The 25,756-nt window shown below is 41.8% G+C and overlaps 2 protein-coding genes across 5 annotated transcripts in view; one reads left to right on the top strand and one right to left on the bottom strand.

Moving 5' to 3' along the window:
• The window catches only part of ACP1 (acid phosphatase 1), a 15,398-nt gene extending 6,867 nt beyond the window's left edge, over positions 1-8,531 (bottom strand). Inside the window, exons 1-3 of one of the 3 annotated variants that reach the window (XR_002726491.1) lie at positions 8,372-8,519; positions 1,233-1,306; positions 873-1,141 (exon numbers count right to left, since the gene is read on the bottom strand). Coding sequence is in view for 2 of the 3 variants with exons in the window: in XM_023192665.1 (XP_023048433.1) it covers positions 873-986; positions 1,233-1,306; positions 8,372-8,414 (231 nt within the window). In the remaining variant the exon portion in view is untranslated. Of the gene's footprint in view, positions 1-872; positions 1,142-1,232; positions 1,307-8,371 lie in introns of all 3 variants that reach the window. The other 2 variants (XM_023192665.1, XM_023192664.2) reach the window with 2 other exon arrangements.
• Positions 8,532-8,934: 403 nt separating this feature from the next.
• SH3YL1 (SH3 and SYLF domain containing 1) overlaps positions 8,935-25,756 on the top strand; it is a 46,567-nt gene continuing 29,745 nt past the window's right edge. Inside the window, exons 1-4 of one of the 2 annotated variants that reach the window (XM_023192662.1) lie at positions 9,114-9,341; positions 10,550-10,669; positions 20,456-20,566; positions 23,861-23,974. In XM_023192662.1, the coding sequence (XP_023048430.1) occupies position 10,669; positions 20,456-20,566; positions 23,861-23,974 (226 nt within the window). In that variant the 5' untranslated portion in view covers positions 9,114-9,341; positions 10,550-10,668. Of the gene's footprint in view, positions 9,342-10,549; positions 10,670-20,455; positions 20,567-23,860; positions 23,975-25,756 lie in introns of both variants that reach the window. The other variant, XM_023192663.2, reaches the window with a different exon arrangement.

Here is a 25,756-nt window from a genome sequence, read left to right as displayed (position 1 = left end):
TTGAGCCACCGCGCCCGGCCCTAATATGTCTTTAAAATACTTCATTTGCATCCACTCTTATTACACACTTAGTGTATTAAAAAAACTGACCTTAAAAACATAAACCTTCAAAGTATGAAGTGCTCATATTCTGAAGGACTGCTCCAAATAAATCTATTTTCAACAATGGCCAGTAGAAACTGGCAAGGTATGCAAAAGCCTGAAGAGATTAGGATGGATAAATTGTATAAAAATGTTTAATCACCTGACCAATGACAATTCCATTTCAGAAAAGGTCAGTCCCAGAGTACTTCATTTAAATAAAGAACTCTTAGAAAAATCAACTTTAGCTTCTAATTTATACTATAAAGGCAAGTTATCTTTAACTGAAATTGCAGAATTTGATTGTGACTTTATTGGGCTCCAAACCTGAAGTGTGGCACAACACACTATAATTACGTGTCCATGACGCTGTGGGTATTACCCTATATTACTAAAGCCACTTCACAGTTGAAAAAATATTTTTGTATGTATTATATAACTCAATTCTAGCAACAAACTTGCAATATAGGCAGGATAATTACTATGGCCTAAATGTTTAATAAAAATTATTCAGGAAGGAACAGAAGACAGAGCACCACTCAGCCCCAGCTCGCAGTCAGGCTCTCTCATTATAAATTACCTAGCTTTTATGTGCATTTTAATAAATAAATTCCAAAGTCATGCAAGTCTTTCAACACTGTGCAACCAGAAGTGACAAAATGGACACACTGTAGCTGGTTAAGCTCATCCTAAATAAACACATTCATTAATATACAAGTCTGGTTAATCCCTTCACTACTTCTCAAGTTACCGGACTCTACATATTAGAAATGGAACAAGAGCTTGTCTACCTGTCTTGCTTTATGGGCTGTGGGAATGCCATGATTTCTTAGGCAGCTCACAGCTCTTGGGTCTGGGGACCGGCCCACGTTCCAGTCAGAAACAGCACCGCTGTCAATGACCCACTGAAACACAAAACACACATCTTCAAGTCCAAGGACGGTACCTGCCGGGCAACGTGGCTCATGGGAATGCCGTGCCTCTTCATGCAGTTCTGCCCTCGGTAGTCAGGGGCGTTCCCTATCTCATACCCGGAAGTCGCCGCGCTGTCTACCCTCCACTGCAGGGGAAGAAACATGGAATTTTTTTTCGGCAATTTCCTGCCCAGAAGAGTTCAGGTTGGCCTCTTTAAGATAATGAATGGTACTTACATTCTCTGAGATGTTTTGATCAGTTACAAGTTTCCTGAAAACTGCTTCTGCAATGGGTGATCGACAAATGTTACCTTTAAAAAAAGGGGGGGTTGGGAAAACAGAGGGTTAGGTTGGATGGAAGGGCACACGCCAGTTCCCCCTCTTCACACACCTGACACGCAGGGGCTGTGCTATCCCTCAGGAAAAATAAAGGCCACCAACACTATCCTTTTATGCCTTTGTCCAACCAGTGAGGGTAGACCCTGCTGGGGAACAGCCCATCAGGCTCAAGTTCAGTGACTTGACACCAACTGGCCAAGTACTCCAAGTATAGATGACAAAGATATCAGAATAACAACTTCAACCAAAATTATTGTTTAAAGAGCTGCTACTAAAGATCCAGGAGTGAATCATGAAAATGAAGTGGGTTGCAACCAGCTTATTTTAAAATGAAATACAATAGAATAAAAATAAAATACAGTGGTCTGTCCCTCGGCAGACTCAGGGAGCTGGTTCAGGACACCCTCCCACGCCTGCCCAGGATACCAAAACCTGCATACTCAGGTCCCACAGGTGGCCCCTGCGAATTTGGAGTCCAAGTACAGGAAAAGTCAGCCCTCCATATAGATGGGTTTTTCATTCAGACAACAAGGTATTTTCCATCTGTGCTTGGTTAAAAAAATTACTTGAATAAATCCCTCGAAGTTCAAACCCCTGTCGTTCAAGGGTAAACTATGTATTTTCAAGTGTATCACACATAAGGACGACTATTGTTCCACAAAACAACACATAAACACACAAACATGCATTTAAGCATAAACAGCGATTCAACACCGACATTCACTGAGCGATCACATGCGAAGCCCAGGGGCACAGATCCAGGCATCAGCAGCCCAAGGTCGGGGACCCCACTCTCCAGACCACTTAAGACAGCAAGTGAGAAATCCAGGTTACCCAGGGCTCCCTCAGGTTTGATAATTCCCCAGAATTACTCCCCAAACTCAGGAAAGCAGAACACTTACCATTACAGTTTCATTATAATAATAGCAACAAAAACAAAAACGAAAACAAAAAATAAAACCAGCCAAAGCAAGTGACCCACAGGGCACACTCTGGGAGGTTTTCTGACAGGCAGCTCCACTGTCCCCTGGGACACCTTCCCCTCCTGTCATCAACGTGGGGCAATATTCAAAGAGCACTGCCAACCCAGGAGGCTCCTCAGAGCCATGGTGCTCTGAGGTTTTACTGGGGTTTTTGGAGGGAGACACAATGGGTTCAATCACTGGCTATTCAGCTGAACTCAATCTCCAGGCTCCCTCCCACACTTGGCTCAAAGCCCCCACCCTGAGTCATCTCATCAGCATATATATGGGGGCCACCTTCAATAACTAAGATACTCCCATCACTCCTAGAAAACTCCAAGGCATTTAGAGGTTACCTCCCAGGAGGTAAGGTAAGGGCCAAATTCATTACTACCCAGAGGAAAAAGACATAAGATCTCATCCCAAAATAGATCTACCATATACAAGCAATGTACTTATGGGAGGTGCACAGTTGACTATAATAAAAATGGGAAAATGAATACTAGTAAGCAATATACTACAGTAGCACAGAAAAAGAACGATGCTACAAAGCAAAAACAAGACGTAAGAAAATTTCCTACCAGAAAAAAGAAAGATTAGAGATGATATTTAAAGGATGATCAGGATCTTAATGGACAGAGGAAGGGAAAGGCATTTAACTCAGGGGGATTGTGGCACTAAGCAGGGGAGGCTGCGATGCTTCAGATACAGACAGCCAGTGTCTGGAAACTGATGGGCTGGTATACCGCAGGCCTAAAACACTGGGCCAAGACTTGGACTTCGCGTAGCCACTATGAGGAGAAATAGAAAGTCCTATGGAAAAGGGTAATATGACTTATTCAACAAACATATTTTGTATGCCCACTCTATGTGCCAAGCACTGTGCCCTAACCTGAAGACAGAAAGTTGTTTAAAACATAGACCCTTCCTACAAGTTACCAAAATTCCTGGCAGGGCTAAGGAAACGCTAGAAGAACACATTACTGAATTGGAGAGACCTTGTAAGAGGTTCCTATGGAGGAGCAAATACAAGACAGTGTCAGAGTGGAAAGGTGTGGCAGCTTTCCTCAACCATCATAAAGGTCATGGAAGATACTCCTGTAACAAAAGACAGGTTAACAAGAGAAAAAACATAACAAATCTATTTAATCAGTTTTATGTGACATGGAAGCCTTCAGAAACGAAGACCCAAAGACCCAGGGAAATGGTTTTGATGCTTAGATGACCAACGCACAGCCATGTAGAAACGGAACTGGACAAAAGGAAATGATCCAATGGTAGTGGACTGAGGCGGGAAACCCAGCAGGGCCACAGCACTTCCTCCCCCAGGAATGAGGCAGGGCCCCTCTGGAATGGTGTCTTCAAGAGAAGGCAGAAGGGAGAGAGTGACCTTTGTAGGTTTTACGGCTTGCTTTGCGGGAGAGGAGTTCTAGTTTCTATGATCTGCGTTGGGGAAGATAAATGACGGTTTCTATGACCTTGCTTCTGGGGCTGCTCTGAGGCCTTCCAGTATCCTTAATGCCAAAGCACCATACTGAGTCCAAACATTAGGAACTGAATTTAGGAAACAGACAAGAAAAAGAAGAACTGTGAGAATAGACAGCACTAAATAAGAGTTGACTCTTTGTCATTATTAGGGTTTCTGTTTATGACAAACAAGTACAATGAGGATCTTCTAGTGTTGTAAAACACAGCTAATTCCCTAATTCAGAAAACCAACTCATTGCCTTACTACAGCCTTCAGTTTCTACACTGTAAGACCTAAACACATTATGTAATTTTTTCTCACAGAAGACTGTAGTTTCCACAGCAGTAAAAAATCTTACCTACAAACCATAAAGGGAAAGACAACAAATTAGCCGTGAATGCTCTCTCTATGCCACTTTGTGTTGTGAAGTTGTTCCTTTCGACATTCTAAATTTTGTTTAGTTTTTTAAACAGGTATTGTCATCAGCACTATTTTAATTACTGAAAGGCTTCCCATGGGTGTGTAACTCTTTTACTTGTCACCATATAACCTGGGAATATTTTTAACAGCAAACATTGTATTTCTAAATTAAGACACTTACTATTATTTTGGAACTGTACAACAACAGATGCCCAATATCTCAGCATCTAAAAATATAATAATAAAGACTAGCCCCACACGTTTACAAATAATTATCATTAACTGTAAAATAACAGTTCACTTTCCCCACAACAATATGAAAACTTGCATTATTAACTGTCCTGAAGGCTAGTAGTAGTTTGCCCTGTTGATTTCGAAAAGTTGATGCCACCAAATTGTGTCATGAAAAAATGGAGCACCCTGGTCTTCAGTGAAACATTGCATGTACTTCACCTATAGAACAAGTTCTAAAAACAGAACATTCCAACCTCAAATGCCTTTAAAAACTGTTTCAATCTGTAAAGTATCAAGTTTGTCTTTTCTAAATTAGGCAGACTATTTTATACCTTTCTTCAGCATCTTCATTTCAAGGATGGAGACTCATAAAAGGCAACAGGTAGGCTCTGGGAGCGTAGGGCTGTGTCTGCTATACCTGGTAAGAGACCCAGCACCCAGTATGGGTGTAGCCCAGAAGTAAAGTGACTCCACCAGCATGTGCTATCTCCACCAACCATGCTGGCTGGGTCATGGCTCCTGCATCATCTTCACTGGTAAGTCTCTATCTTACAAAAACATAAAGCACCCTTCATAATTGGGCTGTAGTAAGGCAGCTCAATTATTGCCCATCATTAGCTTCCCCGGTGAAAAACCTCTGATGCTTTTCTACACTTCAGTCTCAAAAGGGTCCAAATAAATGCTTTGAAGGAACAAAACCTTTTACATTTCAAAAGCATACAACTGTTACTGTCCTCTATACGGCTACCAAATAAAATGCCATTTACCGCTCAAATTCCCTCAGAATGCAGCTACCCACTACCCAACCAGTAAGGGCAAGCTCCACCTCCAGTTTAATCTCAAAACAACAGCTGAAACTCTTCTTTTTAAACTTAAATTTGATCATTTCCCACCTCTGCTCAAAACCTTCCAATGTTTATTCAGAGTAAGCCCAAGTCTTCACATGGCCTCCCAAGATCTGGATATAAAACATGGGTCTGTAAATTGGCTCATGGTCCACCTTTGTGTACAGCCCACAGCGGTAAGAATAATTTTTACATGGTTGGGTAGTTGGAAAAAATCCAAAAGTAGCATATCTTGTGACATGAGAAAATTATATGGAGTTCCATCCAACTGTCATGTCCATAAATGAAGATCCACTAGAACACAGCCAGGTTCACCACATGCATGGGTACTTTGTGCTACGCCCTTTCTGTATGGCATGTGAAGCAAATCTAAAATAATTATAATCTGGTTCTTTACACAAAGAATTTGCAAACTCCTGCCCTAAAGGACCAGTGTATATAAGGAATTAACTACTCCCTATACATCTACAATGGAAGCACTGAGAAAACAGTCACTCAAATTATCTGCTAAATCTTCCGGTATAGATGAGGAATTCTGACTGAGAAAAGGTATCCAGCCACCAGGCCCAGCCACTGTGGCTTCCCTGTGGTTCATGACCATGGCCAGTATTCTCCCTTCAAAACCTTTACCTGCTTTCCTCTGGGTTCAGGATGCTTCTCCAAAATATACTAGGCTTGCTTCCTTACCTCCTTCAAGTCTTTACTCAAAGGTCATCTATCAGATGGGGCCTTCCCTGACCACCCCACTCAAAACTGCACTCCAGCACTCCACTCTCATTCCCCTTTTCTGCTCTATTTTTCTTAATGCTTCACACCAACCGATCGAGCGCATCCATTAATACTGGCTGGTGACTGAGAGAACGTGAGCTCCAGAGAGGCTGGGATTTTTGTCTGCTGTGTTCACCACTCCATATATCCCTATCACTTAGAGGAGTGCATGTCATATAGTAGATGCTCAACAACAACAACAACAAATCATTGAATTGTACTGAAATACAGTAGTCCCCCCTTTTACAAGGCTTTGCTTTCCATGGTTACCCCGTGGTCAGTTTCAGTTGGAAAATATTAAATGAAGAATTCCACAAATAATTCCTAAGTTTTAAATTGTGCACTGTTCTGAGTAGCAGGATAAATTCTCACGCCATCCCATTCCGTCCTGCTCCAGAAGTGAATCATGCTTTTGTCCAGCGCATCCATGCTGTCTATCCACCTACTGCCCTCTTGCTTATCAGATCCACTGTGATATGCTATCACAGTGCCTGAGTTCAAGTCACCCTTAGTTTACTAATAATGGTCCCAAAGCATAAGAGTAGTGAAGCTAGCAATTCAGATACGGCAGAGAGGCCATAAGCACTACCTTTAAGTAAAAAGGTGAAAGTTTTTGACTTCTTATGGAAAGAAAAAAAATCTTATACTGAGGTTACTAAGATCTACGGCACGAACAAATCTTCTATCCATGAAAATGTAAACAAGGCAAAAGAAATTCCTGACAGTTTGTCGTCTCGCCTCAAACTGCGAAAGTTGCGACCAACACAGTTGTAAGTGCTTAGTTAAGGTGGAAACGGCATTACATTTGTGGGTGGAAGAAATGAGCAGACACGTGTTCCAACTGACAGCAGTTGGGTCTGGTACTACCCACGGTTTCAGGATCCACTGGAGAGTCTTGGAAAGTGGGACTACTGCATATGCAAGGATCCAACTCCCCATTAACAGCAACCATGATACCTTATACCAGCATAATCGACCATACTAACCAGAAATATACAAGGGAATGAAATAGTATTTGGTAACCATCCTTAACCAAACTACTGTTTAATAAACTTGTTGATTTCATTCAGCCTTCAATAAGTCTTAAAAATCAAATGATGCCCACTACCAATGTGAAACAAGGTGAGCCTTCCAATTCTTCTTTCACAGAAATTAACTTCTACAAAACCTAGTCAGCGTTTATCATATATTATCCTAAAGCTGGAAACAAAATGAAAAATAAGCCACAGTTATTGCTCTCAAGAAAATTAAACTTAGCTGGGATTTCAACAGACTATCAAATAATTATAGTAAAATTTGTGTAATAAAGGATGTCGATAAGCAATCACAAGAAGCAACTCATGGTCTGGGAAAGCAGAGGAGGAAATATTTGGGTTTGACTTTATAAAATAAAAAGACGTTCCAGGCAAAATTCATAATGGGTACCCAGCCATGGAGGCTCAGTAAGCATGTGAAGTGCTACAGAGCAACGAAAGATTCTGTAAGCCAGTGTCCCGAGAGTGTGAGCAGGGAAAGGTACAGGAGATAAAGTGAGGAGTCTGTAAAAATAAACAGAAATTTTACTCTGCAGGAAATGCAAACTCACAGAAGGTTTTAAGTAACTGGACTACTGACAATTTAGGCCTTCCTCTCAGGGTGGAGGCACCGAGGAATATAACCATGTAGTACTACACCGAAAGAAGATCCCTGAAAACCTAACGGAAGGTAAATTATGTTTGAAGTAAGGTAAGCTAAGTGTTGAAATTCCAGGAGTGAAAATATTTTAAGCTGGAAAGTTCCTAAAAGCCATTAATAAAATACACTTTTATTTTTCACGGGCAAAGTTATACAGGGACCTCCAGGTCTCCTTGGCTTGGCTTTTACAATCAAGAAACCCGAAACCGTAAAACTTCATCTCCGTTTAGCTCAGATCCATACCTAAGCACGGCCTAAGGAAACCAGCAAGCAAAACAATTTTGTCATAGGACTTCGGAGGCCCCTAAGAGACCACATCAGTCCGACAACTCCAGGCCTACCTGGGCCCATTGGAGGGGAACGAGAGTGATTCTAGTAGGCGCAAAGAATGAACCTTGGCTTGTAGGGGCTGTGGCTGCAAATGCCAAAAGCCCCGGATATATGGCAGGTGCGAGGGGACCCAGGTTTACAGGGCAGGCTGGGCCGGTGCACGGGGCGGATGGGGAACAGGGGCGCTGCGACACACTCCTGGAACACCCTAGACCTCCCAGTCCCTGGCCTCCTTCCCCTCATTGTTCCTAGCCCGGCGGCATAATCCACAGGGCCCAAGCCCGATCCAACACTCGCGGGGGACGTCAGAACATGAGTAAGTCGGCGCCCTCTTACCCAGACACACAAACAGCACGGACTTGGTAGCCTGTTCCGCCATCTTTCCGCGCGCAAAAGCGCCAACAGACCGCGACGTTCCGCACGCCGACGCGGCGCATGCGCACTGCCAGCCTCTCGCCCCGCGCGCCGGCGCAGTCACGCACCAACGACGCCAGGGCAGCGCGTGCTGGAGCCACGCCTGCGCAATCGGCTGCAGTGCGCCTGCGGGGGCGGTCCTGCGACGGTCTGAGGGCGGGCGGGGAGGGTCCGCGGGTCGGCTGCGAGGACTGGGCCGTCGTTCACCTGCAGGGGCGGGGCTGCAGGTTGTCCGAAGGAGGAGGAACCGCGGGGTGGGGTCACCTGGAGGGAGTAGGGCCGCGGAAGGCAGGGGGAGGGGGTCACCTGGAGGGGGCGGGGCTGCGGGTAGCTTGGAGAGGAAGGAGCCGAGGGAGATCAAGGTTACCAGAAAGGGCCGAGAGTCGCCTGTAGGGGCGGGGCCGTGGGTCACCTGCGGGGCGGGCTCAGGCTCGGCGGCTCAGCGGACGGCCCACCTGGGTTGGGGCACAGCGCTAGTCCCGCACACGTGGCGGGCTGTGGCGCGCGTCGTCCGAGTTCGCGGAGAGAGGCTGGCTGGCTGAAGCGGGGGAACCTGCCTTGAGCCCCGCAGGGTCCACGCCGGACCAGGGCGGGCCTGAGCCTGGGCGCCCCCCGGGACCCCCACCCCCAACGCCGTGCTTGGAGCCTCCGCGGGGCCCTGGGCTTTTCGATCTTAAGGACCGGGCGGTTCCGAAGTCCCCGGGGGCGAAGGCCCGAGCGCGGCCTGGCGGGCGCGTGGGTTTTGTCCCGCCAAACATACACGGCAGGTGTTCTGCGCCGCCGCCTCCCTCACCTGCCGCAGGTACGCCCTCACTGGGGCCTCCCAGTTCGCGGGGCGGGGCGGCGCGCCTTCCTCTTCCTGGGACCGGGCGCCACGGCCGGGCGGGCACCAGTGAGTACCGGGGGCCCACCTGTCCTGCCGCCCCTTCCCCTCTCAGGAGCTGGGTGGTGGTGGGAGGAGGAGGACGGGAAAACCGACGATGCCTCTGGGGTTTCTAGGTCGCGCTTCTGTTAACAGCAAACTGCCCAAAGTTAAGATAGAGCAGCTCCCAGGACTTTCTTGACCGCAGCGATTTTGATTGAAGTTTAGCCACCGTCTTTTCCATTTTTAGAAAAGCTTTTCCGAAGTTTGGAATGTTGACGATGGTCGTGTTATTTTTAACTTCCTGATATTTGAATGGCCAGGTGTCAGCGACCATCCTTCCGTTCCACGGAGGCGGCTCTGAAGTTTGGGTCGGATGCGCGCGCTTGCAATGCGCGTGGAACCCGCGGCGGGCGCGGGGAGGAGGCCTTGAGTAGGGCTTCGGCGAGGTTCGAGTTTGCCCACCCCCGACCTGAAAGAGAAGGGCCAGCCCTTCACACCCGGAAGGGAAGGGCCAGTCCCCCCAACACCTGGCGCCGGGGTCGCTGGGCCGCGGGGTCGTGGCAAGCACGGGTCCTCTCAGATCGCTGGGCCTGAGCGCTGGCTGCTGAGTTTTTCCTTCGTTAAGGAAGTGTGAAACTGGTCTGAATCGGTTGACCACCGTAAGGAAATGGGATTTACACTGTGGACAGAGATGTGTCCTTTTCACTTCATTTGAACCAATATGCTCGTGCCCCCGTGGAGGCTGAGTTAGAAAGTGACAGGAAGCTGTCCCCGCAAGAGAGTGGGTGCTCGGTTTCTCTTCTGTTTACAGGAGATGCATGTCCTGATTTCTCGTTCTCCTAGGTGTTTTTATTGAGATGTAGGGAATATCTGAATTCATAACGACTTAGAAAATCTGTACACACAGTTGAGAGAAATAACAGGTCTCGAGGCTAAGGTGCTGTTTACTCCCATAGGCTGGCCTCTTATTAAAATATTTGTGCAGCGATTGATGTTTACAAATTACTATGTTGGAGGTTAAAATGATCAGAGTGATAGCCTCCATCCTATCATGTTTAAGGAGAATTGGTTATTTAGTTCACTAATGTTCTATTTAAACAAAATTTCTGTAAAACTAGTAAATGTTACCCCACATTCTTTGTAAGTTAAAAAAAAGTTTAATGTTTGCTCATCAAAAGTGATTTGATACTTCTGTTTAGGAAATCTTTATTCTCAGGAGATTTCTCATTCCGCAGAAATAAGGATCTGGCATGTCAACACAAACATAGGACGTTGATGCAGTCAAAGGGAAATAACTGCTGCCCTGACTCTGCTGAGAGCCTCACAAGTCCCTGTGCACGCCAGCTTATTTGCCAGTGAGTGGCGTCATGATGAGACATAATTCTCTGCTCTTTGAGACCTAAGTACATGAAGTTTTTAAAAAGATTTTCTTTACTCTAAAAGATCAGACCAGTGTGGCATGTGTGGACCTGCTCTGTACCAAGATCACACTTTTCAGTTGGAGAAGAGGGATGGCAGGGATAAATAAAGGGCTTTCCTGTCTCCCGAGGGAGCAGAGAAACCTTTCTCTGTCCTCTTCCTTCCCCAGCCACAGCCTCGGTTCCAGGGACTGGAAACAAGCTCAGGCTAGCACTTGATGTTCAAATGGTAGTCTGGTTTAAAGTATGACTGGGGAAGTTAATGATCTGACCAGAGAGACAGGTTTTTATTTTGAGAACTGACAAGCTTTGTTTCCTTAAAACAAAGGAAGTAGTTAAACCAAGGCCACAGAAAGGTAAGAACTGACTTAAGAAACAAAGGCCATAGTTGTCAAGCAGTGGGGTTCAAAATGCAGTTTTGTTAATAAAAGTAGCTTAAGGCAACATTTGAAAACCTCTTCAAAGATTAGATACAACACCTTCTTTTGGCTAAGATTTCTTCAATTTATTCTAAATATATCTTTAGCAGCATTCTAGTTCCTTTGATCTTAGATGGAATTTTATCAGTTTAGTGAGTTAATCTCCATTTCACATAAAGTATAAGGTTTAATAATTTGATGAATATATAATCAATAAGAACTTGGAAAACCAAATTTACTAAGCTTGCTTTCCTGTAGGTATTCCTTTCATAATTAGAGTCCATTGAAGAAAATAATATAAGGGAAGCAAAAGTTTGGGAATCTGAACTCTGGTAATGAAAGTGGTGGAGAGGGGCCCTTGGGTCTTCTTGCTTTCATTCCTGACCCTCCGTGGAGGACTAGATTGGAAACCGTAGTCAACTTTCTCACCTCAGGTGGCAGTTTGCTCCAAGTAGGGGTCTCATGTCCCTGTTTGCCCCCAGTGGCTCTAGCATTGAGTTTATAGACCTGTGATCAATACCTAAAATTATTTCCAGATCTTAAGCTGATTTACACTTTTGAGGTTTCCAAAGTAAAATTTTTTTTTACCGTATTTTATAAGCCCTTCTCATTTAAAAAACGTGTTACTATGAAAATTTCAAACATTTTAGCTTTTTTTTTTAAAGAAAACTTTATCTGAAAGTTTATTAGCTTGAGGTTTGGCAGCCACCCTTTTTTTTTTTTTTAGGAAAAAACTTAAATATTTATAGAGATTTTGCATGATTCAAGGGGCTTAAGACGTTTGTGAGAGTGCAAATGCTAACCATAATATGAGGTTTAAGAGGCTTCATTAGTAATGACCTGTCTCTTCGTAACTTTGGCCATATGATAGAATGGGACATCAGCACTCTGAACAGGTCATGCTCTACATGCCTTATGGTATAGCAGAAGAAAACTGGGTGAGCCATCATTTAATGCTGAGGATGGGATTTGAGGCTTATATCTAAATTTTTATTTGCATATGTTTTTGTTCTGACAGAGAAATTCGCTGCATGTAACTGTGACCAGGCATGATTTTATCAGAAGTTGATTAGAATCTGTAACATTTTCTGTAGTTCAACTGACACACTGAAGATGTCCTTACTGTGCCCAGCCTTGTCAACAGCTGGATCACAGTGACACAGGCTGTATCTAGGACGGGTCTTGCGGCCTGCAGCTGTGCGAGGCTGCATCTGATTCCCAAGTCCAATGGCTCTCTTCCCGTGTTTATAAATCAGGCCATGACCTTTCCCTACAGCAGGATGTTTGCAAGATCAACTCTCAACTGAGGAATTTGCTTATTTGACTGCTCTAATACTGCTTGGTTGAGAGTTCAAAGTAGAAAGTCTTCTGAGGGGTAAGATTTATGTATTATTTACAGTGCTTCAGTTGCATGTATCAGAAAATCTAGTCTAAATTGGCTTTAACAGAAAAAGATGTTGCTGGTCCATTTGACGAAGAAGTCCAGAGCTGCTGTGACTTCAGTCTGGCTCTGCAGAGCCCAGGTTCTCTCTCCACCTCCTGCCAGGCTCCCCTACCAAGGCTTTGCTCTCAGACTCTACCCCTGTGGAGACAAAAATCCCACAGCAAGTGGAAACAGAAGTGCCTTGGAAAAAGTTCTTCTGGCAGTTCCTACACAAGTCCCCCATCAGATGCTGGTATTGGACCAGCTTTGGTTATAAAGCCTTGCTGTGGCACAAAGAGGAATGTTGTCCTGATACAGCAGCCTCGGCTCACCCACTCCACTCTGGATACTATGGCTGCAGCATCAATGGAAGCAGACAAGTCGTGCTGCCTCTGAAATAAAGTAGATGAAATATTCAGCAGCAGAAAGAACAAGTTTCCACTCCAGTGAACTAATTCAAATGTATCCAGCATCTAGATATATGTATAATATGTATATATATAATTAAAATGTATTGAACATCTAGAGCATCTCTCCCAAGATAATTACTACCTGACAGTAATGGCTATAAAAGCTAAAAGTGGAATCAGTCTACATGTTTAGCAATAGGAATCAGTTGAAGCATACATCAAAATGCAGGCAGTGATATTGGTGGGTATTAATGTTACAGATGCTTTTTATCCTTCATATTTGCATATCTGTACTTTTTCCTGTATTTTACAGTGTACTTGTGCATTGTACAGATAATTGCTGATCATGTAAAAATATAGAAATACAGAAATTTTGTTGCCATACTTGGGTTTTTTGCACTATGAAGTTGAAAAAAGAATTCTATAATTCCTGGTTCTTTTATAATTTGATATTTGACATTCTAAATGAATTTGGAGTTTCATCTTCAATGAATTTGGAGTTTATCTTTCTGTAACACAAAGCCGTGAATGAATTTTTGTTTTTCTCCCCAAATGAACATTATCTAGTATGTAATACATCATTTCAACATAGAATTGAAATGTCATTTTTATTATATATTAAATTTGTAAAATATATTTGGGTCAATTTCTGAATTTTCTTTGTACATTAATTTTTGTCCTACATTTGCATCTGCTGTTATGTATTAATTACTGAGGCTTCGTAATATGTCACAGATTCTGTCAAGGCTGGGCTATCATTGTTCTTCCTTTACGTATTATTTCCTAGCTCTTCTTATTTTCCCATTTGAAATTGAAAATTACTGTGTTTTGTTAAAAGACCCTTGTAAGATAGAAGACAGATTTGATTTCGTTAAGAAAAAACAGAAAAAAAGCAAATTCAAAAGACAAGTAACGGAGTCAATGTTTTTAAATCCTTTCCGGAAAAAATATTAATTTTTTAATGTATAATACGAAACAGGGAGAAACCCCCTGTAAATAGACAAGGTGCATGAAAAACCTTTGATAGAAATGTAGTCAGCATTGCTCATCATAAAAGAACAAATGGAAGATGCACTGAGAGCTACTGGCTATGGCAGTGAAACGGCTCCTGTTACTCACACTCATGGTAAACAGCTAGGAAAATGGGCAGCTGTGTGTAGAGCACTGTTTGCGCATGTTGAACATGTCTGAGATCCACAAGATAAGGGGAACAGGAGGTGAACTCCATTAGTGACCATTTTCTGCCTGGAGCACTTCCTAAACTGCAGGACAAGGAGGGGGCACCCAGAGCCCAGGCTCCTGCTGAAACGAAGAGGCAGAAACTGAGTCTGAAGAGGCTGAGGTAACTGGAATTTGCAGAGCATATTACTAGCAATGAGGGACAGCTGAGAGAAAGAGCTCCAGAAATCTACAAAGGGATCCCCCTGAGCCTTCGGCTGAATATTAAGTGCTATCTGTGTAGGGTGAAATTTGCAAAGCAGGGCAAGAACAACTGCCATGAAGCTTTGAGGTGAACTATTCACAGTGCTTGCACCAGGCTGGGGACAGCCATTCCAAACAGCCACAATGGGGAGAGCTTATTAAACAACCAGGGCACCCAGGAGAGAATCCAGAAGGGACACACCTGATGGGTAAAATAGTTCTAAAGACTACTCTAGACACACAGAACACAACAATAAGCCAACACATGATCAAGCTGATCTGCAAGTAACTTACTGTCTGCTAACACAAGTGTCAACACTTTTAAGGGAAGCAATGAAATCTAGGCACTCAACATGGTAATATCTACAATGCTGTTTTACTAGAAAGGAGTAAAAACAGGAAAACATAACCCAGAGGTAGAAGAAGAATCAGTCAAAAACAGATATAGAAATGGCAGATTATGCAATTTAAAACACCTATTTAACACACAAAAAATAAAATACCTAAGAATACAGGTAACCAAGGAGGTGAAAGATCTCTACAAGAATTACAAAGCACTGCTGAAAGAAATCAGAGATGACACAAACATGGAAAAACATTCCTTGCTCAAGGATAGGAAGAATCAATATTATTAAAATTGACATACTGCCTAGAGCAATTTATAGATTCAACACTATTCCTATTATACTACCGATGCCATTCTTCACAGGATTAGAAAAGAATGGAACCAAGAAAGAGCCCAAATAGCCAAGGCAGTCCTAAGCAAAAAGAACAAAGCTGGAGCCATCATGCTACCTGACTTCAAACTATACTACAAAGCTACAGTAATGAAAGCAGCATGGTAGTGGTACAAAAACGGACACATAGACCAATGAACAGAATCAAGAGCCCAGAATTAATGCCACACACCTACAATCATCTGATTTTTGACAAAGTCAACAAAAATAAGCAATGGGGAAAGGACTCCATATTCAATAAATGGTGGTGGAATACCTGGCTAGCCATATGCAGAAGACTGAAACGGGACCTCTTCCTTACACCATATGCAAAAATCAATTCAAGATGGATTAAAGACTTGAATGTTGTTAAAAGAAAAACTTCAGCCAAATTAAATTTTAAGGAGTTTAATTGAGCAATGAATGATTTGCAAGTTGGACAGCCCCCAGAATCACAGCAGATTCGGAGAGACTCCAAGGATGCCTCATGGTCAGAACAAATTTATAGACTTACAAAAAAGGGGGGAAGTGATATACAGAAATCAGAAATGAAGTACAGAAACAACTGGATTGGGTACAGCTCATCATTTGCCTTATTTGAACACTCAGCAGTGTATGAGTGGTTGAAGTATGGCTGCTGGGATTGGGCAAGACTGAGCTATTGTTACAGATGCATACTCCTAAGTTAGGTTCTCAATCTTGTCTACATATTAAGTTAGGTTGCAGTTCATCTACAAGGACTCAGATATTGAAGTCCTCAGGTCATATTTAGCCTGCTTTAACAATGTAAAACCTAAAACTATAAAAACTCTGGAAGATAACCTAGGAAATTCCATTGTGGACATAATCCCTGGCAAAGATTTTATGATAAAGATGCCAAAAGCAATTACAACTAAAACAAAAATTGACAAATGGGACCTACTTAAAGAGCTTCTGAACAGCAAAAGAAGCTATCAACAGAGAAAACAGGCAACCTACAGAATAGAAGAAAATATTTGTAAGCTATGCATCCAACAAAGGTCTAATATCCAGAATCTATAAGAAACTTACTTTAACAAGCAAAAAAACAACTCCGTTAAAAAGTGGTTAAAGGACATTGACAAAAGATTTAAACAGACACTTTGCAAGATATAGAAATAGGAAAAAGTGTTCAACATCATTAGTCATCTGAGAAATGAAAATTAAATCCACAATGAAAGGCCACTATGTACCCACTAAAATATCTAAAATTTTAAAACCTGGACATTGAAAGTGTTCGTGAGAATATGGAATAACCAGAACTCTTCTAAGTTTCTGGTGGAAGCCTAAACTGTATAATCACTTTAGAGAACTCTTACGTGGTTCCTTTCGTTGCTAAATACACATTTACCACATGAACTGACAATTCCTATCTTAGGTAATTACCCAAGAGAAATAAAACATTTTTTCTTTTTCTTTTTTTTTTTGAGATGGAGTTTCACTGTTGCTGCCCAAGCTGGAGTGCAAAGGCGCCATCTTGGCTCACTGCAACCTCCACCTTCCAGGTTCAAGTGATTCTTCTGCCTCAGACTCCCGAGTAGCTAGGATTACAGGCACGCATCACCACGTCAGACTAACTTTTTGTATTTTTAGTAGAGACTGGGTTTCACCATGTTAGCCAGGCTGGTCTCCAACTCCTGACCTCAGGTGATCCTCCTGCCTCAGCCTCCCAAAGTGCTGGGATTACAGGCATGAGCCACTGTGCCCGGCCATAAAACATTTTTTCACAAAAGGCTTACAAAGGAATATTTATAGCAGTTTTATTTATAATAGCCAAAAGCTGGAAAGAACCCAGTTGTCTATCAACAGTGACTGGAAGGACAAACTGTGCTATGTCCACACATTAGAATACCAGTTGGCACTCAAAAAGGAAGAGCTTCTGATCTATGCAGCAATGTGAGTGAGTCTCAGTAATTTCATGTGAGTAAAATAAGCTAGACAGAAAAGAACACACACTGATGACTACAGGAAATTCTGGCACAGACAAAATTCATACTCAGTGACAGAACTCAGATTGGCACCAACCTGAGGCAGGGACTGGGTACAGGAGTGACCACTGCAGAGGGCATGGATGGAGTCGTCAGGGGTGGTCTCTACCTCTTTCTGTCCATGCCCACTGAGCTATACCTGTAACAGGTAGATTTCATTTTGTAAATTGTGTCTCATGAAGTTGATTTGAAAAGCCTACACTGAGAGGCAATATTTTAACTATTCTGAGATAATTTAAAAATGCAATGTGCCAAAATACACTAATGCTATGATGCCACTTGTTTTTAAAAGGAGTAAAAAGCTACACACATGCATCATGCACACTTAATTTTGCATAAAGTATCTATGGAAATACCTTCCTCTATCTTACTTAATGCCATTGATGATTCTTGGGATGGATTTTTTTCCTGATTTGATGCTAATACTCCTGTGTTGAGCCACAAAGAACTGATACTGACATCTTTTAAAGAAATTAAAATAGAACTCCAAAATGACCCTAAATCAGTTTTAACTTTTTAAAATTTTATTTGAGACAGGGCCTTGCCCTGTTGCCCAGGCTGGAGTGCAGTAGCCCAGTCATAGCTCACTGCAGCCTTAAACTCCTGAGTTCAAGTAATCCTCCTGCCTTAGCTTCCTGGGTAGCAAGGACTTCAGGTGCACGCCACCATGCCTGGCTAATTTTTAAAATTGTTTTATTGGTAGAGATGGGGTCTCACTATGTTGCTCAGGCTGGTCTCAAACTCCTGGCCTCAAGTGATCCTCCTCCCTTGGCCTCTCAAAGTGCTGGGAGTACCCAGCCAGTTTTCACTTTTAAAATAAATTACATCTTTCAAACATACCAAGCACCAAAATATATCACATTTTATTAGAAATATTTATATTTTCTTAAATAAAAGAAAGGGATTTTTTTCCCCTATGCTCTTTGAGCATTTGATCTGTTGAAAGAGTAAACCATGAGTTTACACTTGAGATCTGACGCAGGTCTTAAGCAATTTTAAAAGTTTATTTTGTCAAGGTTAAGGATGGCCCATGACACAGCCTCAGGAGGTCTTGACGACATGTGCTCAAGATGATCTGAGTATAGTTTGGTTTTATACATTTTAGGAATACATGAGACATCAATCAATATATGTAAGATGATCCAGAAAGGCGGGACAATTCGAAGTGGGGAGGGGGCTTCCTGATCATAAGTAGATAAAAGACAAACAGTTGCATTCTTTTGAGTTTCTGATTAGCCTTTGAGTATGTGATTTACAGGAATAGTCACGCCTTAGTCTGGCTTAGTGAAACAAACAGGGCAAAGGAAACAATAGATATGCATTTGTCTCACGTGAGCAGAGGGAAGAGTCTGAATTCATCTTTTGTCCCCAGGGAATTTCCTTGTAGCAAATTGTGAGGGAAGTGTGTAGCTTACCTTTGTAGCTATCTTTTTAGGAACAAAATGGGAGGCGGGTTTGCCTGACAGAGTTCCCAGCTTGACTTTTCCCTTGGCTTGGTGATTTTGGGGTCCTGAGATTTGTTTTCCTTTTACAAAAGCAAGCTTCCGTTAGCGTACTTCATCTACATTCTGTAAATTACCGAGGTGAAACAGTGGAAATGAATGCCTTCAGCCTTCCAGATCCTGACATCTTGCAGTACAGTCACGCATGAGCCTCTTAACTGTAGTCAGTGAAACAAGAACTTCTCAGCCTCAGGGCTCTCATGGTCCTACACTGAAGCCACTCAGCTTCTTTGCTTGCTGATTCCTCATCCAGTGACAAGAGAATACTCCATCTTCTCTGATACACTTCAGAGCTGGAAGAATTATGTGAGCTTTTTTTTTTTTTTTTTTTTTTTGAGGCAGAGTCTTGCTCTGTCGCCAGACTGGAGTGCAGTGGCCCGATCTCAGCTCACTGCAAGCTCTGCCTCCTGGGTTTACGCCATTCTCCTGCCTCAGCCTCCCGAGTAGCTGGGACCACAGGCGCCGCCACCTCGCCCTGTGGCTAGTTTTTTTTTTTGTATTTTTAGTAGAGACGGGGTTTCACCGTGTTAGCCAGGATGGTCTCGATCTCCTGACCTCGTGATCCGCCCGTCTCGGCCTCCCAAAGTGCTGGGATTACAGGCTTGAGCCACCGCGCCCGGCCATATGTGAGCTTTTTTATGACAAGCCCTCCGATGAGTGTATAAATGTCCAGGTGACACTGAAAACGTAAAGTGCCATAGAAATGCAAGCCGGCATTACTTGTAGGCTCAATTCCCAAGTCTCCTAGAGTTTTACTCATCGGAAAGTCTACAGGCAGCCAGTTCCAACATTTTTGACAAGAACAACAAAATATATTAAATTTTATACTACATATTATAGATACAAAATATATTTATTTTTAAATTTTAAATTCTTATTTTAAGTTAGTATTGAAGTCTGTTAATTGCAAAAAGAAGATACATAACAGAGGTTTGGCCAGGTTTTGTTTAACATCCTTTGGGGCCCAAGGATTTTATAATTTCTGAGATTCTGAGAGTTTAGAGTTTCCCACTCTCAGCATAGATTTTATTTATTAGGAGAAAGAGAGATGATATTGTCAATGAGCATTTCCAGTTCATTTCCTTTGATAGGCTATGCTGTGTTAATGCTTCATTGTGTTACCAAAAAGGGGTCCCTATCCAGACCCCAAGAGAGGATTCTTGGACCTGGCGCTAGAAAGAACTCAGGGCAAGTCCATAAAGTGAAAGCAAATTTATTAAGAAAGTAAAGGAATAAAGAAGGGCTACTCAATAGGCAAGCAGTGGCATGGACTGCTCGACTAAGGATACTTATAGTTGTTTTTCAATTACATGCTAAACAAGGAGTGGATTATTTGTGAGTCTTCTGGAAAAGGGGTGGGCAATTCCCAGAACTGAGGGTTCCTGCCCTTTTTAGACCATGTAGGGTAACTTCCCTACATGTTCCCTTGTAAACTGTCGTGGTGCTGGTGGGAGAGTCTTTTGGCAGCTGACGCATTAGAATTAGTGTATAATGAACAGTGAAGATAAGCAGAGGTCACTTTCATTGCTGTCTTGGTTTTGGTGGATTTCGCCGGCTCCTTTACTGCATGCTGTTTTGTCAGCAAGGTCTTCATGACCTGTATCTTGTGTGGACCTCCTATCTCATCCTGTGACTTGGAATGCCTGACCTCCTGGGAATGCAGCCCAGTAGGTCTCGGCCTTATTTCACCCAGCTCCTATTCAAGATGGAGTCTCTCTGGTTCAAGCACTTCTGACAATTGTATATGAGAAGAATGAAATTATAATAAATTTCTCACTTCTATTTAGCAGAATTTTTGATTAAAATATCTTTTTTTATCTTTCAGTGAATAACCCTATACCTTCCAATTTGAAATCAGAAGCAAAAAAGGCTGCCAAAATATTAAGAGAATTCACAGAAATAACTTCCAGAAATGGACCTGATAAGATCATTCCTGGTAGGTAAATAGGATGAGTGCTGTTCATCTCTAAATGTTCTTTTCCTAAGTTGTTTTTTGCATTGTTCAACACTCCCTTTCAGGCAGAAGCCTCTATCAATGCCAACAAGTAGTTCCTCCACCTTTTTTCTCATGGCTGATCCAGGGATGCTCTGGAAACCACTACCTATTCATTACCACTTCCAGTTATTTCCAAAGGGTGTTCACAGCATAACTTGTTTCATGCAAAGGAGATCCAAATGCCAGTTCGCTTTGGCAATGTTACAGACCAACCTCCCTCTTAATCAATCACAGCACATGACTCTGAGCTCTGTTTTAAAAATTTGTTATTGATAGAATAATCTTAATAATGATAGTAATTATTTTTGCATTCCTGTCACTTCTCCCATCATGAGAAAACAGTCCTCATAGACCCTTGCTACTCCAGGTTCAAGGGGTCTGGACAGGGCCAACTGCAGACCAGGCAAACCAGCAGGGCCTCTTCCCTCCCTGTCTCTCCCTTTTGCATAGGCTTTTTCTCCTGCCTCCCACCCCGGGGTGCCAGTGCCCTAAACACCATGTGTTCCTGTTCCACTTCAGCTCTCTGCAGCCTTGTCTGTCCTTCGCATCGCGTGCTAAGGACTCTGCAAGCTAACCTTGCAAACTCACCAGCTAATCTCATACATAAATTTTAATTTTGTGTTTCCTCCTTCCACATAAGACATTTACATTCTCTAGTGGTTTAAGACATTAATCAGTAATTCCCAACACAGATGTGCATCAGTATCCCCTAGACCATAAAAGCACAGTTCTTAAAACTCATTCCAAACCTGCCAAATCAGACTTTTAGTGCAGTGTGTCCAGGAATGCATGTTTTAAACGTGTTTCTCATGTAATTCTTAAGTAGTCAGTGACACATAAGATCGGTCCAGAGGGGAGCCTTTGAAAACCACTATCTGTTCATCAGCACTTCTAGTTATTTCCAAAGGGTGTTCACAGAATACTTGTCTCATGCCAATTAGCCTGGACACTGTTACAGACCAGCCTCCCTCTTAATCAGAGTACATGACTCTGGGTCCTGCATTAAAGAGATAAGTTTAATTGTTCTAAGCCAGATATCTAAAGTTATGTAATAAAACTTTAAATAATGTTTTAAAAATTTGTTATTGTTTTAATAATCTTAATCATGATATTAATTATTGTTGCATTGGTCCGGTGACTCCGCCTGTCTTGAGGAAACAGTGCTTGGTAGAGCCTTGCTACTCCAGGTGCAGTCTGAATCTGCAGCTTGACATCCCCTGGGAGCTTGTGAGAAATCTGGTCAGATGTCACAAATCAGTCTGCATTCCTCCCAAGGTCCCAGTGAAGTACACACACACACTAGTTTCAGAAGCGCTGCTTTAGAGCTTAAAGAAAACTCAACAAGAAAAACTAGATTTTCAGTATCAGTATTCTGAAGGAGCCCCTGTCAGTGGGTGAAGCTCAGAAAAAGAAATTCTGTTTGCATGTTAGTCTAAGTAAGAGATTACCCAAAGGCGTGGGTGTGGCAAAGACAGAAGTTCCACAGCCAACAGAGATCCAGGCCCACTTCTCGGAGTCTGGTGGGGGGCATCATGTTTACATTAAAACAAAGATGCTATTTCATAGGATAAACAATTGCATCTACAAAACATTTAAGCAAGACATCTAGATCTTGAGACCTTCCCAGTGGTGTGTTTGGCCTCCTCTAATGTTAGGATTCTAAGAAGTAAGTGAAACTTAATTTAGCAATTAAATCTATAATCAGTACATTCTATGTTATAAATCAAAAGCTAATTGGTAGATTATTCAGTGATTATTATTATTTTAGTGCCCCTGAATTTGAGTGGAAATCTATAAAAATATAATTGACAAGTGGAATATGTTCATTTTAAAACATGCTTCTGTTAATATCTAGTATTCCCAATAGGGGCGATAGCAACTCTGGAAGCACTGAGAATAGAATGTGAGGAAGACATTCTGCCAACAAGTGGCTGTAAAAGTAAACCTGCATGACATATTATACAGCTGTTAATCTTATTACAATATAATTATAACCTTTTAAATACAAAAATAAAGTACACTTAGTAGACAGCCATCCAGGATGCAACCTTATTTTCTGTAGCTTTCTTATTAAGAACAGCTCCACAAATGTTCTGCATGTGAACTTCATGGTGTTGGATGAATTATTTCTAAGAGTTGGTTCTTAATTTAAACTTTGAAATGGTGGCATAATTACATGGGAATTTTAGTGTTCTCTTGGGGCACCTGCAAAGCCTTTGCTCTGTGTACTAGAGCCCCATGTCCGACTTTACTTCCTTGGCAGACTATTTGATAAAAATAATAATAAATTAAGCTACCTTAAAATTATATGATAGGCTTCCCTTGTTAGTTTGAACGAGGTATCATTGTGTCACAAATTCACAGAATCCTGTGGGACTGTATTCAGTGGATACATATACTAATAACCCTCATTTTATGTAATGAACATTTCTGAAATGTGAATAAACCAATATTTTTAAATGGAATTATATTATCAGTGTACTAATAGTTAAGTGGTACTCAAATGCTATAGCGGATCATTTTATAAAGTTAAAAATGGTTTAACATTGAAAAATTACTTACTTTTTCTGTTTTTGAAAACAACTTTTTAAATTAATACAAGGTTAATTTAGCTACATGGCTTTAAGATCAAAGTTCTAATTCATGCTGCCTGTTCGTAATTTTTAAAGTTTCTCCTTAGTACTATATGGATCTTAATTTCATTGAAAATGTAACTTTTATCTTCTATGTTGTGCACTATATCCTAAATTAATTGAAATTGCCAAAATATTTGCAATACTAGCAGATATCAATAAAATCTCATTCAAATATCTAATTTATTTGGTCAGTGACAGGATTTGAGAATATTTATGATGTTGTGTTTAGCACTGCAAAAATAGCAAACACAAAAAACACATGTGGGAAGAGAGAGGCCTCGTGCCCGTTTGTTGAGTGACTGACTTTTGTTCATTGCTCCTGTATGCCCTGAATTCCTAGGGAGAACCTCTGTGTACACGGACTCTGTTTTATTTATTTATTTATTTAATTATACTTTAAGTTCTAGGGTACATGTGCACAACGTGCAGGTTTGTTACATATGTATACATGTGCCATGTTGGTGTGCTGCACCCATTAACTCGTCATTTACATTAGGTATATTTATATTTCCTAACTCTGACTCTGTTTAACACTTAATTGTCTATCCAGGCACATAGATCAAAATACTTACCTTCCCATTGTTTTCCACATTAACAGCTCATGTAATTGCGAAGGCTAAAGGCCTTGCAATTCTGTCTGTGATCAAAGCTGGGTTCCTGGTGACCGCCAGAGGAGGCAGCGGGATTGTACTGGCGCGCCTTCCAGATGGAAGTAGGTTGGCGTCTGTTCACTGGAGCAGAGAATCTTCATTCTTTGTTCTGTCTGTTTTCATGTGAACACATTGCATAGCGAGTAGGACAGGTTTCCTGCATATCAACTAAAACTTACATAATCAGGGCTACTCGACTGAATGTGCAGTTTGGTGTCAGTGAACAAGCCACGGGAACCAGCCTTTCTGTCTCTCTCTGTCCTCAAAATATTAGACAAGACACGACATGTGGATCTAACTTTGTTTTGCATGCATTTTGTAATTCTTCCATGGAGCAAATCTTTAAATATGGCAATATGTGCATTTCTTTTGTTTAATATGAATTCTTATTCCTCAGCTTCATGGTATGCTACTTTCTTTTGTTTTATGGAAGTTGATGTGAAAATAAGGGGCCATGTGTGAACTTCTTTGTTTCTGTGGTAGATCATAAAAACTGTGATATTTGAAGAATTTTCCCAAGCCAGAATCACATCAAAGAGCAGTATCATCGGGTTTTACTTTCTGGGATGAAATCTACTACTTGATTCTTCAGAGATGAAATCAAAATATTTGCCATGAATCCCAAGTACTAACATTTATAGTAATATTTAAAATGCACATAGGTGTGTCAAAACCAACTAAAATGTTTTTTATACCAATTTAACATTGGCTGTTCAGTGCACATATTTTCTATTAGTAGCAGTTTTTTAGCATAATTTTATTTTATTTTGAGAGAGCATGGGACACTCACAGACAATAAATATACAATATATGCATTTGTGAAACATGGCCTAGAAACAGCAGTCAGCAGATTCACCATTTAGCAGTCAGCAGATTCACCATTTCTTCCCAAGGTGTCCCCACAGTCAGCAAGAACCTCTTCCTTATTATGTGGATCAGTTTTCATAGCTCAGTGTGTGGCTTTGAAAATGAGAAGAAAATAATTCTGTTTTTCTCAAGCATTATCCAAATTTCCATGGGCAGACTTCTCAGCAGTAAAACCAAACAAAATAGAGGCACATTCCAAGGGGGCCCATTGTCAGATGGGACTCAAAGTCTATAAGAAAGTCCCCGTGTGTCTCAGGTCCCCAGCTGCTCCATTGACGGGGTGACTTGCTGACCAAGGGGAGGGACAGCCAATACGAAGCCTTGAGCTCGTCTCAGAGCCCCAGCAAACCTTCCTACTGGTTTCAAAACCTACTTTTCTCTCCCTTCTTCCTGAGCTGCAGCTGCTGACTCTACTGACAGTAATTTCAAAACTGTCCAAATAAGGCACGACACATTCCCCGGGATTCCGGCCAAGACCAGCTGTCTTAACACGGGGACAGTTCCTAACATAGGGAACAAAAAATTATCAGACACTGATTTCTGTAACCCAGACTTCTCTAAGCCTAGGTGGGATAGTTCTGGATATATTCCAGCAGCATTCTATTGTCTAGCATGCATGGTAGCAACCATTTTCAAAAAGTGCTTTGGCCAGACCATCCCCCCACCAAATTGAAAATACATTTTTCTAGACTTGTTTAAGGTGACTGTTTCTATATCAAGAAAAATAAGCATATAGTAATCCTAAAATGAGCCATATCATGGCAAATGGAATTACTGTACTAAATGTAATTTATCTTGTTAGAATTTTAACAACCTTGAATTTGTAGCCTATTTCTTGTGCTCAAGCATGAGAGATGTTAGAATAGTTTTTGCCCTCAGAAATTTACAGTAGAAACAATTACTGTGTTACTGTTAGATAATAACCTCTCTTGAATCCTTCTGATCTCTTAAATCTATGACAGAATTCTAGCTGAAGA

The sequence above is a fragment of the Piliocolobus tephrosceles genome, chromosome 15 (genome assembly GCF_002776525.5).
Source record: "Piliocolobus tephrosceles isolate RC106 chromosome 15, ASM277652v3, whole genome shotgun sequence".
Lineage (NCBI taxonomy): Eukaryota > Metazoa > Chordata > Mammalia > Primates > Cercopithecidae > Piliocolobus > Piliocolobus tephrosceles.
The sequence above is the reverse complement of the archived record's forward strand: the minus strand, read 5'-3'. Positions and strand labels throughout refer to the sequence as shown.